We start from the raw sequence: 14,990 nt of genomic DNA, 5'->3' as shown, positions 1-14,990 counted from the left end.
AACTTTTATTTATTGATTTATTTTTTCCATTAGAAATTTTTACACATGGAGAAGTTAGAAGACTGCTCTGATACAGCTACATTACACACACTAGATTGAGCCACACAACTTTGAAGATCAGAAAACAATCTGCGGATGGGATTTCTATCTTAAAAGGTGTTTGTGTTGAAGTTCCCTGTGCAGTTGTGAAACCTGTAAGAACAGCATTTTTTAATAAGCTGGCAATGAAATAATGTCAAACAAGCAGCAAAGGGACAGAAAGGTAATGGTTTGGGCTAACAAAGCAATAGCTTCCCTATTTTATAAAAGGAGAACATGCTTCCTGTAATAACTGATGTGATTGCCACTAGTGGACTAAGTGTAGCTCCATTTGGTCGTTAGTGCTTTAGAAATGACATCCATTTATCTTTTCTTGGAAATTTTTCAGTCGTAAAACCATATGAAGGTCATGTAACATGCATATTTACTTCCTATGACCAGTGACTGGCAAAATTTGTTCTTTTCTTTTCATTTGTGTAAGCAATTGTAGGAAGAGAAACTACTGAGGTCAGTAAAAATAACTAAAGGGACTTTGTGTTCTATCTTAGCCTAGCACAGATTAACCCTGGTTAATTTGACACTTTATCCTAGCTTTGTATGACTTGGAAAGTTGATGGTGGCACTGTTGTATGATACAGTACTGTAGGGTGGCATTTCAGAAATCAGGTTTTGTAGGTCATTCTAATCTAATAACCTTAATCTCACACACACACACACATAGGTTTGGGGTTTTTTTTGTAGATTACTCATGAATCTAAACTGTAGGTGAGGTAAACAGGTGAATGTTGGCTTACCCCAGATCACGCAGGTGCTAGGCAATCATGGAACATGAGAATCGGTTGTTTAAACATCACACACCTTTTCAATGTTAGCCTACATACTATGAATTCACCCTCAGTTCAAGTTACATTTTATGCATCAGCCTTTGTTTTTTAATATTTGCATGGCAAGTTTAGGTCAATTCAAAAAGTAGGGGCTGGCACAAATTGCAAAAGATGTCCCTAATCAGTAGCACATTTGGAGATCCTTGGAACGGAACAGCAGGTTTGCCACATGAGCCTGTATCTGATAAAGCAACAGGAAATGTGTGATACCACAAGGCCATGGCATGGACCATGGTTCCAAAAGCATATTTCCAGCACCTTATAGAATTTATGTAGTGAAGAATTGTTCCGAAGGTGCAACAGAGTTTTAGCCAATAGTAGGTAATAAAGCCACCATAGCTGTCTCTAGCTGTATATTATGAAATGGATGTCATTTACAGTGTAAAAAGTCCTGGAAAATTGACTTTAGAGACTCACTTGATATGTCCAGTGCACCAATCCTGTGCAGTAACCTTCTCCAGCATAGATTATCTATAACTTGGCCTTCACTCATGCAAATAGAAAGATCTGGCACATGAAAATTCTGTATGCTCTTACCCTAACTGGCAAAGTGGGACCGTTATTAAAATACAACAGCAAGTCTACTTCACGAGCAGTAGGCAGGAGCCAGCTGAGTGTTATTTAAGGATCGTGCTGAGGAGTTCACAGCACACCACACTCAGACATCATTTGGAGATGAAGCTTCATGTGGTCTTCACATTGTTGTTGGTCACTTTCCCACTCTTCTCAGCTACAGTGCTACTGCACACAGTAATATAGCATTTCATTGACAGATGTCTTTTTTTATGGGTAGGATATGAAGAGTCTGTTGTTCTCTCTCTGTTTACAGGTCAGCTACATGATCCTCTGAACAGCCATCAGAATGTAGAGACAGAGCTCTTTAAGTGAGTAAGAGGTGTGGTGTACGTCTGCCTGTATTCATCAGTAAAGAACAGGCACTCTGTTCCGTAGTCTGCTTTTGCACTTTAGCAGGCTAACTAATAATTATCAAGCATCTCAAGGAGTGCTAGTCTAAAATCAGGTCCTGGTCCAGGTTTGACAATATTCCCAAGTTTTCTGAGAACAGTAGTAATCTCACTACAAATGTATAGCCTAGTGTCTCACAAGGCCACTTATGTGAATGAATAACAATTCCTTGCATCTTGTTCATGAAATAAGATAAAATATATAAAATGTCATTTTTTAATTAATCCGTATATTTTATTTAAATTTAAAGTATAGTGTATATCATTTGATGTCTATTGCTCGACTAAAAATGGAGAAATAAAAAATTTTTCAAACCAAAAAGCACACAGTTCACAATCTTAATGGACTGTCAACTGCAAATCAATATGGTGAAGCTGTTTGCCTAATGAATGTAAGAAACTCTATCCCTATGTGTTAAGCATTTCTAGATGTAACTGACCAGAAGCCTTAGCTTTGTATGCTGTACAGAATGTATAGCTTTCAGTTATGAACCTACACCTGTGACAGAATATTTTTCCTTGTTTTCTTTGTTACTCAGTAAGACCGTATACAATGTGACATTCCAGTTGTTCTTTGAAGGTGCAGCTACTGTCTCACTGATAAACTATGACCTGAATGCTACTTCACCTAATGTGATGAACACTGATGTCTTTCTGCCTCTCATACAGCCACTGAGAGCTGCACTGACCAGAGGAAGAGGGGGGCCATTGTCAGCTGGAGTCTGTGGTGCAGATCCACAGCAGCTGGTCGATCATCTACTAACTCTACAGCAACTACTGCATCTGAACCGCAGCTCAGACCTGTCTTGGGTGTGTGATGAGAGTGTGTGTACTGAGCACTGCATGTGTGAAGCGGCACAAGTTTGTGATGACCAAACCATGATTAGGAAAGATCAGACCACCAGGTACAACTTGCAGAACACTGTAGCCCTGCAGGATGAGCCAGCGGTACTTCAGGCAGCCTCCTCAGTGTTTGAGAAGCAGTCGGTCATGTCCACGTTACTGCTCCTCCAGAAAGGGTCACTACTGTTACTCAAAGGTTCAGGGGCTTGTCTTACTGCATGTGGTCGCAGGGTGCTGGTTGGTCATGGGGGAGGAGATGATGGAGGCATGAGGCTGGAGGGATACAGGCCAGAGGAACTGACCAAGGTGGTGCGCATGATGAAGATGGAGAATGGGCAGGTACGCACCCTCAGCCTGGTGGGCTGTGAGCTGGCTAGGGACCTGCAGTTTGCAGAGAAGCTGCTGAAACAGCTCCGGGCCCTGGGTGTGGAGACCACACTTCTGCTCCGCACAAGCCCGCTTTGACAAAGGATGGCAGTATGAAAGTAACTGCTCAGCTGGACCATGCAGGAAACCTGCAGAATAGAGTGGAGAGGAGCAGAAGAGGACAAATCAGTACATACTTGCATGGACATTCTTCAGGAAAGACCTTGGCCTACAAAGTCAGAACGTTTTATACTATTAAACTGGCAAGATGATAAAGCCCTAACCAAAATAGAAGCATGAGCATGGTCCATTTTCTTTGAAGGAGACAATATAAATACAGGCAGATTAATCAGATGTTAAAAACGTCACTTGGAAAGAAGATGAAAAGGACTTAATTAACACCATCTTCGTAATTCAAACGATCAATGAGGTCGTTAGAGAAATAAGATACCATGCAATACAAACAGATTTAGGTTTTATAAGTTGAATGAGGCACTGATAGGAATATAAATTAAAGCAACAGATCAAAATTAAAAAAATATTACAACAATGACTTATGAAATAAAGACCTTAGTGCTGAAAGTTTCCATTGGTATGGAAACTTTTGCGAATAAGAAATGTCATCATTAACTGTGACAGATGAGGCCATTATTTCATGGCCACAGTCTTCGCAGAATCTGAAACTTATGTTTGGGCTCTTCTGTTCAATCATGCTGCCTGTTACCTTTCTGCTTATAAAAGGTGAAGTTTGTTGCTTTTTTTTTTTTTTTTTTAATTCCAATCCAACAGCTAGAGGAAGCTCCTGGGTTAAATACTGAACACAGGGGGTTCAAATCAGAATCAAAACAAATGAAGTACTTGAATTAGAGACATTTCCTTCCATCAGCAGTTCAGGTAGATAACTATGGCAAAAAGTGGGTCATTCAACAGAAGCTATTCTAGGGAATCCAAATGTTATCAGTAAGGATTTGTATTAAAGTTACATAACCATGGCAATGAGGATGCTTTAGTTTGATTAATGCATGTGCAAAGAGCCAAGATGCAGATGGTGGACCAGTTGCTTGCCTTCATCTATCCATCCACAGATCAAAGTTGGAGAACAACTTTTTTTTTTTTCCAGAAATAATGCAATATAATCTTAATCTGTCAACATTTGAAGGATTTTGTTAGGGGTATACCATGCCACTAGACCAGTGTTTTACAAAATAATCAAGATATTTAAACAACCTTTATTTTGCAGAAAACACAATGATCAAAATTAGAGAACAATGACTGCAGCACAAAGATTACAACCGCCAATCAGTAGGAAGTGTATAGGCCATGGCTTTGAATGACATCAGCACATCCGCAGCAACAAAACAGTTTGTCCAATTGCATGTAGAGGGCAACATCACACTCCCTACACTTCCATGGAGTGTCCTTTCGCAGACCTTGACTTTGGCAATGTTCGCATCTCCTGCGGCCCGTGGTAGCTTTCGCACTGGGTGCTGCTGCGTGGACTTGGGCACAGGAAGATGACCCGTGTGTGCCTTGGCAGGAGCTGTGTGGAGAGGCAGGCCACAGAGCTCATCAGTCAGTCTCCACAAAAGGTCTGTGGACCACAAAATGGGCTGCTTTTGTTGCACTGCATAGTTCCTTGTGAAGAATGAAGCTCTTGGCTGTGGCAATGTCCAGAAAGTGATAAAACAGCTTTCTGTTGTACTCTCTAACTGGTCTGGGACAGGGGATTGAAACCTTTGTCCAGGAGCCATCTTGCTCTTTCACATTCCTCTGCACAGTTTCACCAGAATGTGCTACGCGTGCTGTGGAGCAGACCAAAACCTCCTTCGTGTACATCCATTTGACATAAATGATGGGGCCATCACGGATCCATCTTATAGAACCTCTCTTCGACATTTTAGTGAGGGTGTTCATATCTGTCTGTGGGTCAGTCTTTGCGGTTCTCCCTGCAAATTCCACAGGCTGAAAAATTGCGCTCATGGAGAGCCCTGAAGAGCTTGAGGCTATAATAAAAATTACCCATATAAATGTGGTAGCCTGTGCCCAGGTAACCTGGCTGCACAGGAGACATAACATCATAGGACAGCCCATGTCCAGATGGGATGTCACTTCTTCCCGTGTAGACAGAAGAATCCACTTTCAGTCAGCCAAGACAAACAGCTTGATTCCATCCTTTGTTGCTTTGTCTTTTATGAACTGGGTCATCCCAGTTTTAGCCCTTGATGTAACCTTCCTTTCAACCACTGCCAGCTCTCTGCAGGGATGATAAAATGACTTGCATGCATTTTTCAGGTTGTTCATCAAGGGTTTTAGAGAGAAGAGTCGGTCATGCTGGCCTGTGCCCTTTTTCTTGTCATTATGGACATCACCAGGGTTGCTAAGATGAAGATTCCATGATCACAGACATGATCTGTGATGGCAGAGGCAAAGAAAAGAGGTGATCATGCCTCCAGTAATCAGAAATGTTGCTGATTTTCACCATCGACATGTAGAGAAGCAGCCCCATGAACTTCTAAAAATCCTCCACGTTCAGGTCAGTCTATTTGTACTTCTTTTCCAGTGCTATATTTTTAGCAGCCTGCTTATTTGTGTGTTGGCACAGTGTTTGTACTGTTTGTACAGGAAAGAAAAATTTGGAGCGGTCAAGGGGTGTTTATTTGGAGGCATAACTGAGCTGTGGTCCTGGTGTCCGAGCTGGTCTTTGTCTTCCAGGACAGAGTAGCTGGCTGATGTGCAGGTGAGGGTATTGATGGCTGTGGGGGGTGGGGGGGGTATTTGTGACAGATGGGAACGGGACCTCTGTTGGCCGGGCAGAAGGTGATGGCTGCAGGGGAGAAGCTGAGCACCTGGTATGCAGAGAAGATAGTAGAAACTGGTGAGATGTTGGCTGCTGTAGTGATTCACTGGGTGTTTGCAGCAATGAATCCTCTCTGTAAAAATATAAATGTAGGACACATTATTACTAAGTTCATTGAAAGTAGGTTCTCACTCCCTTTCCTTTTTCCACCTACAGATCCCACACATGCACAACAGTTCATTCACACTTTCTCCCATTGTAGAACTCCACAATCTACAGTTTCCAGTAATTACAGTAAAAAAATTTTTTTACTAATGTACAAACGTCATAACTATTATACGAAAAATTAGTTTAACACATGTTGCACAGAAGCAGCATGTATCTATCTAGCAGCAGATTTCATGTTAGAGTTGGGTGTGCTCAGACTTGGTAACTGGTTCGATGGTGGGTCTCGGTCCGTTTCTAAACGAATTCTGCTTGGTTCGCCGCGACAGAAAACACTGAAAACAAAAAATATTTTCCATTATAGCTGTTAGTCCGGTACAGGCATAGGAACTATACGTCGTCTTCTTGCTGGGTTTCCAGATGGTAAAAATAGCACTAGGTTAGGTATACACAACCTCGATAAGCGCATTAAGACCACAGACTGTATCATACGTGCCTCATACGGCACTTTAAAAAAAAAAACATAATTTGATTCGATAGTAAATTTATATGTGTGAACGCTAAGCAAACCAGGACTAAAATGTAACCGAACCGAACTACAAGTATAAACACACCCTAAATGTAACTTTATCTAGTTACGTTCACTACTATAGCGATACTGTGAAGTACTTTCACTTACCTATCTTCAAATGGATCCCTTTTATTTTGGTAATCCTCAAATGAAACAACATCCTCGGGATATGAAGCTCTGTTCTCATCGTCCCTACTTTCAAGAATCACTCAAGCTTCATCAACTATACGCCAATCCATCATCGCTAGTGACATACGAACCAACGAATCACGCGTAGGCGCGTTTTTATCCTCTATTCATTGGCGCTTAACTCCTATCCACAAAACTGAGAGGGCAGATCACACACTGTATAAACAAGACATAGAAGGGGATTGAACGACACCGGGAGAAAAGTGAAGCCACTATGCGTCCACTGCCCTTTAGCGGCTGGCTGCAATACAACTTTTAACCCCGCCCATTTCCATGGACGTGAACAAATTTTATTTCAAATTACACATCTAATTATTTTTGTCAATTGTGTTGTATCAATTCTAAAACGTCCCCTCACGTTAATACCGCTCTCAATATTTTTTTTTTACGATTAAAGGGTTTTATATACATTATTTGATTATTTAAATGAGATGTTGCGGATGAGGTGATTGGTTGTGTGGACAACTAATACTGACGGTGAAACGTGAACGTACATGCAGCGAACTCAACGTTAGCTATATTAAGCTTCACATGACATTTTACCTCACTTCACTTTTACCTTTCACTGTACTGTTGACTGTTTGAGTTGACATTTTTTGAAATAAAGCAGTATCTTGTTCAGTTCAGTTCTTTTAGGTTTGCCGAGGTGGCTAGCTGCTAGCGTTAACTTCCTAGCTAACGCTAGCTTGTTTGTCGAAATGTCTCCGAAGCACTTGATACCAAAGCATACCTGAGTATTAAAATATTGGTTGTCGTGTCACATGCAATTAAATAATGTGAATGATATCCTGTAATTAGGTAAAATAAATATAATAGGCGATTATTAAGTATATCATTTGGAGGACTGAATATGGCTTCATTTAAGGTCATTTAGCTAGACTGCTAAAGATGTTAATTCCAGAATGGGGTTGTTGGAAATGAAGGCACATGTTTACTGATTATGGATTATTATGAATAACTAGCTAGCTTTTATTATGTTGTGTGGGCGTTTCCTAACAAGTGTAGCCGGAGTTTGGGTGGAGATACTGTCTACTGCGCATGCTCTGGTTCCAATTTTCATCTGTTGACTTTCATTTTTATTGCATTAAACAAATCTTTTAGTTGTTTAACAGAAAATGTAAACATGTCCTAATTAATTTCAAACTTTATAAACAGACCTGCTTTGGATTTTAATACAAAAGGATCTATTACATTTTAATTAAACTAAAGCTTGTTGACACTATTTAACATAAAAAAAACAATAGAATTGAACTAAAATGAAATATCAGCAGCTATTTTGCCTTAATAATTCTGGGTTAATCTTTACTTAAATAACTTCTCAATGCAAACAAGATAAAATTTATAGAACTGGATAAATTTGCTTTGACTAAAGGTTCATGTGCTATCTATCAGATATGTAATTGACAAGCAGAGATTTATTTTTGTGTGAGTTTGATTGTGTGTCACAAGCAGACAGGTAGAGGTGGGGACAGAACGGAACCAGACTGTCATTGACCTTTCATTCTCTCATTTTGGTTACATTTTATTGATGGAAAATTTGTTAGCTATCTTTTTGTTTCAAACCTTTCTTGTGCAAAGTAAAAACCTTAGATTCAAACAAAGAGAGCTGTTAGAGCAGCAAGCTAAGGCTCCATACTCATGCTGGAAACCTAAACCTGAATTTGTCTTTGCTTTATTCTACTGATCTTCAAAAAAAGACAACAAAAACATTTTCAGGTTAAATCTTTAATTTAATTAGAGACTTATTTTTTGCAATAATGAAAGAATCACTAACCAATCAGTGATTAAACATTTTGAATTTTGTAATAAAGAAATGTATTTTGATAAAACAATAATGTTTTAGTGAGTGAATAGCAATATTTCATGCCATTAGACTCCTCTCAGCAATGGGTCACTGACCAAACACCTCCATCTCACACAGGCTCAGAATTCCCACTCTTGGAAGAACTGCAGTCATATAGCGACCCTTCAGAAACTTGGTGCAGACAAAATACTCAGTCTGCCCAGGAGGGATAGAGGAGACAGTGGCACAGCTGGGGAACACAAGGAAATAGAATGAATCATGGGTATTAAATAGAAAACTGATTAAAAACCTCAGAGATTCAGCAGCAGTTTTCTGAACACACATTAAATAACATGATTTAAATGAAATGCCTATATGGAAATTATTTTCAGACACAAATGTACTAAAACTTACTTAGCATCCCGTTGATTCTTTTTTATTTTTCACCACTGAAAGTTGATTGTGTTCTTGTGCTCATTGGGATGCCTGGCCTGTTCTGAGGGTTTTGCATTTAACAGACATTCTTGTTCAGAGCAACTTACACATGCTCGCTGGGAATCAAATCCATAACCTCGGTGGTACTACTATCATGCTGTATCTGCTCTACATGAAGTTTTGGCTTTGTGCTTTATGTAGACATATTTGCTTTCATGTTAGTCAGTTAAGAGAGAGAGAGAGAAAAAACATGTTTCTGAAAGTCCTTGTACTACAAGTAGAGAAGAAAGCCTAAGTACAAACAACCCATCACTGTGTGGCAAAGTTAGAAATGTGTACACTGGCTGCATAAATCTCAAAAATCTCAAAAAACTCAACAACCATCACACAGACAGCTGGCATAGCAGCTGTTCAAGCAGCAAACAATCAAAGATCTTGCCATGTTCATACAACTGATATCATGAATATCACAGAAACCGCCAACATCTAATGAGCTCCATAGATCCACTGCATCCCCACCTACTCATTCAATGTGGAGCATTTGAGTACCAAGTATATGGCTCCACTGTTCCTATCCTATGCTCAAGACTAGAATAAAGGCAATAAAATGATTTCTATATTGATTGTGCACTAGATTTCAATACTACCCCTATATCTAAAGTTCAATAATAATAATAATAATAATAATATATTTTATCTATAAGCACATTTTAAGATACCCAAGGTCACAATGAAGATGAAAAAATAAATAAAATTAAATAATCATAATAAACAATAAGATAATAATGCAGTAGAAGCAATTTGTATTGCCTCAGATTTGTCATTGCTTACTTTTAGAAAATTCTTAGCCGTCCAAGGTTTTAGGTCAGCCAGGCATTCAACTAGGGCATGTCTGAAGGCTCAGCATGTAAATTTTGTGTACAAAATAGAATTGGAGACCATGCTTTCTGATAATGTTACCAAGGCGGAACATGTAAATAATAAAGAGTAGAGGGCTAAGGACTGAACCCTGAGCAACACCATGTGAGGAGGCAGCGTAAACTTGCCATTAGAGACAAACTGTTGTCTATCAGTGAGATATGACTTAAATCACACAAGTGCAGTTTTATTGATGCCAACCAGGTTTCCAAGTCTACAAATCAAGGTGTTATGATATACTGCGTCGAAGGCAGCAGTAAGATCTAGAAGAATAAGTTTGTTCAACAAACCAGTCAGCTGCTACCAGCTATATTATAACCCTAATAAAGGCAGTTTCAGTACTGTATTCAACTTTAAACCCAGAATGAAACTGTTCAAATAATGGAAGGCAGGTGTTTTCAACTGTGCTGCCATAGCATGTTCAAGCAGTTTGCCAAGAAAAGGAGGGTTGAAAATAGGTCTGTAGTTCTTAAAGTCCTTAAGGTTAGGCCTTTTAAAAACAGGAGTGATTGTAACCAATTCATGTCTTATAGGAACAGAGCCAGAACTAAGATACATTGAGGACTTTAGTTATAAGTGGGCAAAGGGTGGGAAGTGTAGAGGGTATGGAATCCAGATGACAGGTAGTGGCTTTGGCTGCCTTAATAAGCCCAGAGGCTATATTTTCATCCACAGGGGCAAAAGTAGAAAAGCAGCTGACAGTTGAAGGTGACGGCAATGTAAAATCAGCTACAGATCAAGATGATCGCTAAAGCTGGAGATAGATTTTATCTATTCATTAATATTTTTTTTTGTGAAAATTTATAGCATTTCTATTGAAGATGCAAAAGGGAAAGTGTTAGCAGGTTGCATTAGTTTATACACAGGAAAGAAGAGAGCTCTAGCATCTGACTTCTTAAGGGCCTCCTTTTAAATCATAGCATGATCTTTATAAGCAAGTACATGCACTGGCAGACATGTTTTCCTACTGAGACACTCTAGCGGGTATACAGTAGCTTTTGTATGATGCAGCTCAGGAATAAGCCAAGAGGCCAAATAATAATGTCACAATATGCATTTTGATATGTGCATATATGTTTAGAACAGCCAAGACAATGTTGTCATGAAAGACCAAGGCTCGGGGGATGATATTGTCTAAGGGACAGGAGCCTTGTTGTTTCTAAAATTTCTAAAAGTAATATTACATAATTTTTACATTAAATAATGTATTTTTTTTGAGTAACATCACTTACAGAGGATTGTCTTTCCCATCATTCTGTAGGGAATCTCCAATACGAATCTCAGCCCCGTTCAAACAATATGAACAGCAGTCACCTTGGTTGGTCAGAGCCACATAGTGGATAGTATATGTGTGATGGAGGTCCACCCTCCACCAGGGGGCACTCTCTAGTGCTGTATATGTACAGAATCCGTTCTTCAAATTAAAATTTCTATTCCCATCTACGGCCTTTTGGGCAAGACTGTGCAAGCTGGACTGGGTTGCTGTTCCTCTGAGGGCGAGATTCCTCAGGTCAGCTATGTGGGGAAACCACGGACAAAGTTAGTACTCTTTAAAATAAATTAAGTTTCAATAATTGTATCTTCAGTTTGAGGAATGTACACAATGAAGCTGAATTCCTCATCTTTAATCAGTTACTGAGAGTCATATCCTCACTTTTGCAGATTCTCACCTTCAAATACCTTTACCTCACAGAGAGTGAGATATTTTTGATGTCCAGGTATGACAATATTAACAAATCTGCCTTTAACAGGGGCGAACTTGTACGTTTCTGTGGCACCACTCTGGAGGGATCCAATGGTAGCAACTCTGTAGATGCATTAAAAGCAGGATGAAAGGGTAATTGAGCACTTGCAGGAGTAGCATAAACACTCAAATGTATGAGAAAAGTCTCACAGGTGATTGTTGTTGCCATTGTTCTCAAGGCTGTTGCCGATGCGAATCTGAGCTCCATTGATCCGCTCTTCACAACAATCACCACGGTTAGTGATGGTTACCATGTCTACACTGTAGGTGTGAGGCAACTCCACCCTCCACCAGGGATCCTTCTCAAGCACAGTGTGAGTGCATGTACCATGCCCATAGTTTGTATCACTGTTGCCATCTACAGCAAACATAGCCTGTCCTGTGTAACCTGTAGACGACTGCGTTGCTTTGCCTTTAAGTGCAATGTTCTCTGTTCAGGAAAACAAAGAAATATGAGAGCTCAAAAATACTTTGAAGAGTGACTCAGGAAACAACACGCAGAGAATTATTCATTATTGGGATGTAGCTACCTCTGAAAGCAGTGACACAAAGTCCAGGTAGGAGCATAAGGGACAAAATCACAGATGGCATCATCTGTATGTTTGAGGGAAAAAAGAGCATATTAGGGTTGTTTTTGTGTGTGTGTGTGTGTGTGTGTGTGTGTGTGTGTGTGTGTTGTTTTCTGTTTTGTCAGCTGCAAAGTACTCCAAGGACCTAATCTGTTACTCTCTCACACTTTCATATACCTTTAGCAGGCTGCACTTCACTTCATCTCCACAAGGGAGAGATAATTATGGGAAAGGAGAAAACTGGCATGAACCCACACCCACAGAATTTCACAAATACACACTGAGGCAGGCAACATGTTAAAAGAGCAATCTGAATAAATGAGTGGAGAACAGGACAAGGGATGATGTTTCCAGACAGGTATACTGCATACTACAATTAAAGCTTTGCCGTGTAGGTTTGGGCAATTGGCAACATCTCGGGTTGAAATGCGTAATTGTGTGAAACGTACAGAACATTTGTTACATGGGTTGTGCTATGTTCCATTTCCCTGAATGGATTTATATGATGATTGAGAACATGTTGATATTGAAGTATTCAGAGAGACCTTGATCAGAGATCCCTCTACTGGCCAGCCAGATCTTTCAAGATTGACCAAGATCTTTTATAGTCTATAAATGCCTCCGTGGTCTTGTCCACATCTACCTGCTCAGCCTCATAGGTCTCCTAATTAGGCTCTCCTAGTCACCCTACAAATCTGTCTAATGGGCCTCCACTGTTTTGCTCCACTCTTCCTCAGTGAATTGATCGTTATGTTTCAGTGAAACCTCTCAGACCTCTCAATAGAAACATGGTAGTAAAACCCACTATCCACTAGGGATCTGAGGCCTCTTGATGATCTAGGCAGATTGAAGGGAAAGGTTATGATTTACTGGTTTAGATTTGTTTAAATTTTTTTAATCTGTTTAAATTAAGTGATTTACTTTCTAACAATGTAACTCTTATTTGTATTACAAATTATTTCTACTTTTTGTTCTTTGCTTTATATTTCATTTTATTTATCCATCTGATCTTTATTCAGTTCTTTGAATTTCTGTTGATTTCATTTTGATCTGTAAAAAACTATGAATCTGGTTTTTAAAATGTCCTATATAAATAAAACCTATTTCTTTATTTATTATAATAATTATTATTATTGTAGATGATATGCACTTCTCAGGTGGTGAAGTACTTTGTTCCTCAACTGCCAAGCAAATCAAGGACTTGGGGCAGGGGCACCACTAGACACAATTTAAAATGTAAAATGTTTCCATGCCCACTATAATCATGTGGGTAAAAAGTCAATACAAAAGCCTTAATGCTTTACCTTTTAATCTGGATTGTTGAGCAGAACTACAAGAAACAAACATTAGCATCATGCAAATTCACTACAGGTACTACATTTCCCATGATGAAACATCTTTCCCAACACTTGATTGTCTCACACTTTCAGTCACGGCCAATTTCTCTGTTCACTATAAGAAGATAGCAGAAGAAATTGTCCTACACTAGTATCTAAAAGCAAGTTAGCCACTCATAAAACAAGCTAATGATAATACATACATTTTAAAACTAGCCACTTCAAACCATTTAGCCTGCCAAAAATAATTTGACCACCAAAGAAAGGCATAAGATACTTAAGTTAGCAAAGTCATTGGTTATGTTAGCAAGCTTTTCAAGTGTGAAGTATAACCCGTAAACTACTCATTTTGCAAGTGCATGAACTGATGATGCCAAAATAAAATGACAATTCACATGTAGTCATATGCACATGATTTGTTCCCACTGGTGGAGAAGAGCATGCAGAACACGACGCTTCCAAATGTTACAATAGAATTACATTGATGCAAAAAAATAAATAAATAAATATATATATATATATATATATATATATATATATATATATATATATATATATATATATATATATATATAGAGAGAGAGAGAGAGAGAGAGAGAGAGAGAGAGAGAGAGAGAGAGAGAGAGAGAGAGAGAGAGAAATACGATACATTATTTAATTTTACATACAATATATATCATTAATATCTTTTATGCATAATTCCTGATTTCATTCTGTGCTCTGTCACCAGGTTCAGAATCTTAGTGTCATTTTGGACTCAACACATTTGATGGCCACATTAAAATCATTACTAAAACAGCCTGTTTCCATGTCAATAACACTACCAGGCTGCGTCCTTCATCTGCTCTCTGTGCCTCCCTTTGGGTTCCACACTTTTGGACTTTTAGCACTGTAGGCCCAAAACTCTAAAACTGTATTCCATAACATCTGTGCTTGAAAACCTTTTCCAGATCACCTTGTCTAATACTTAGTTCTAAATAGTACTATATTTGTTTTACCTTTTAATCTTTTCCTAGTGGTACTTTTACTTTTTGCTGTCATATGTTGTTCGTAAATCTTATATTCTGATTCTATGTACTTTCCATAACTTTTGTAGTGTCCCTGAGGACCTAGAAACGTCCTTACAAATAAAATTTCCTTATTATTGTTGTTATTATTATTATTACTATTAATGTGAAATGAACCACAAATAATTAACAAGCATTATTTTAGCTGTGCTGTTGATATGCTGACATTGGTCTGTTTGAAGGCTGGGACACAGGTTGTCATAGAGGTGGAAAACAGCATGGCCATGCCTGTGCTAAACATCAAGTGTACCACAGTGCTTTCTCAAAGACATTTAATGGAAGAAAACATTGACTCAGTCTACTGCTAACATGCTTGTG

The 14,990-nt window shown here is 38.9% G+C and overlaps 2 protein-coding genes across 2 annotated transcripts; one reads left to right on the top strand and one right to left on the bottom strand.

Annotated features, from left to right (window-relative positions):
- The first annotated feature begins 23 nt into the window (after positions 1-23).
- Positions 24-4,093, top strand: LOC145656976 (uncharacterized). The gene is made up of 3 exons (XM_081710873.1): positions 24-156; positions 1,753-1,807; positions 2,558-4,093. Exon 3 carries the CDS (start codon positions 2,732-2,734, stop codon positions 3,194-3,196), a length of 465 nt encoding a protein of 154 aa, XP_081566999.1. The 5' UTR covers positions 24-156; positions 1,753-1,807; positions 2,558-2,731; the 3' UTR covers positions 3,197-4,093.
- Positions 4,094-8,420: 4,327 nt separating this feature from the next.
- On the bottom strand, positions 8,421-12,290 carry LOC113580074 (pentraxin fusion protein). The gene is made up of 5 exons (XM_081708302.1): positions 12,230-12,290; positions 11,850-12,129; positions 11,626-11,762; positions 11,188-11,470; positions 8,421-8,852 (listed from the first exon to the last, which is right to left on the bottom strand). The coding sequence occupies exons 1-5, from the start codon at positions 12,288-12,290 to the stop codon at positions 8,711-8,713; spliced, it is 903 nt and encodes a 300-aa protein (XP_081564428.1). The 3' UTR covers positions 8,421-8,710.
- Positions 12,291-14,990: the final 2,700 nt, after the last annotated feature.

This window comes from Electrophorus electricus, chromosome 3 (assembly GCF_041902795.1).
Source record: "Electrophorus electricus isolate QZ-2024a chromosome 3, ASM4190279v1, whole genome shotgun sequence".
Taxonomy (NCBI): Eukaryota; Metazoa; Chordata; class Actinopteri; order Gymnotiformes; family Gymnotidae; genus Electrophorus; species Electrophorus electricus.
Note: the sequence above shows the minus strand (reverse complement) of the source record. Positions and strands in the feature narration are given on the sequence as shown.

Coding starts and splice junctions, on each gene's coding strand:
- LOC145656976 (XM_081710873.1), top strand. CDS start 2,732: ATGTGTGAAGCGGCACAAGTTTGTGATGACCAAACCATGATTAGGAAA.
- LOC113580074 (XM_081708302.1), bottom strand. CDS start 12,290: ATGCCATCTGTGATTTTGTCCCTTATGCTCCTACCTGGACTTTGTGTC. Junction 11,763..11,849: donor AATGGCAACAACAATCACCT/GTGAGACTTTTC, acceptor ATGCATCTACAG/AGTTGCTACCATTGGATCCC. Junction 8,853..11,187: donor GATGGGAAAGACAATCCTCT/GTAAGTGATGTT, acceptor TGTGTTCCCCAG/CTGTGCCACTGTCTCCTCTA.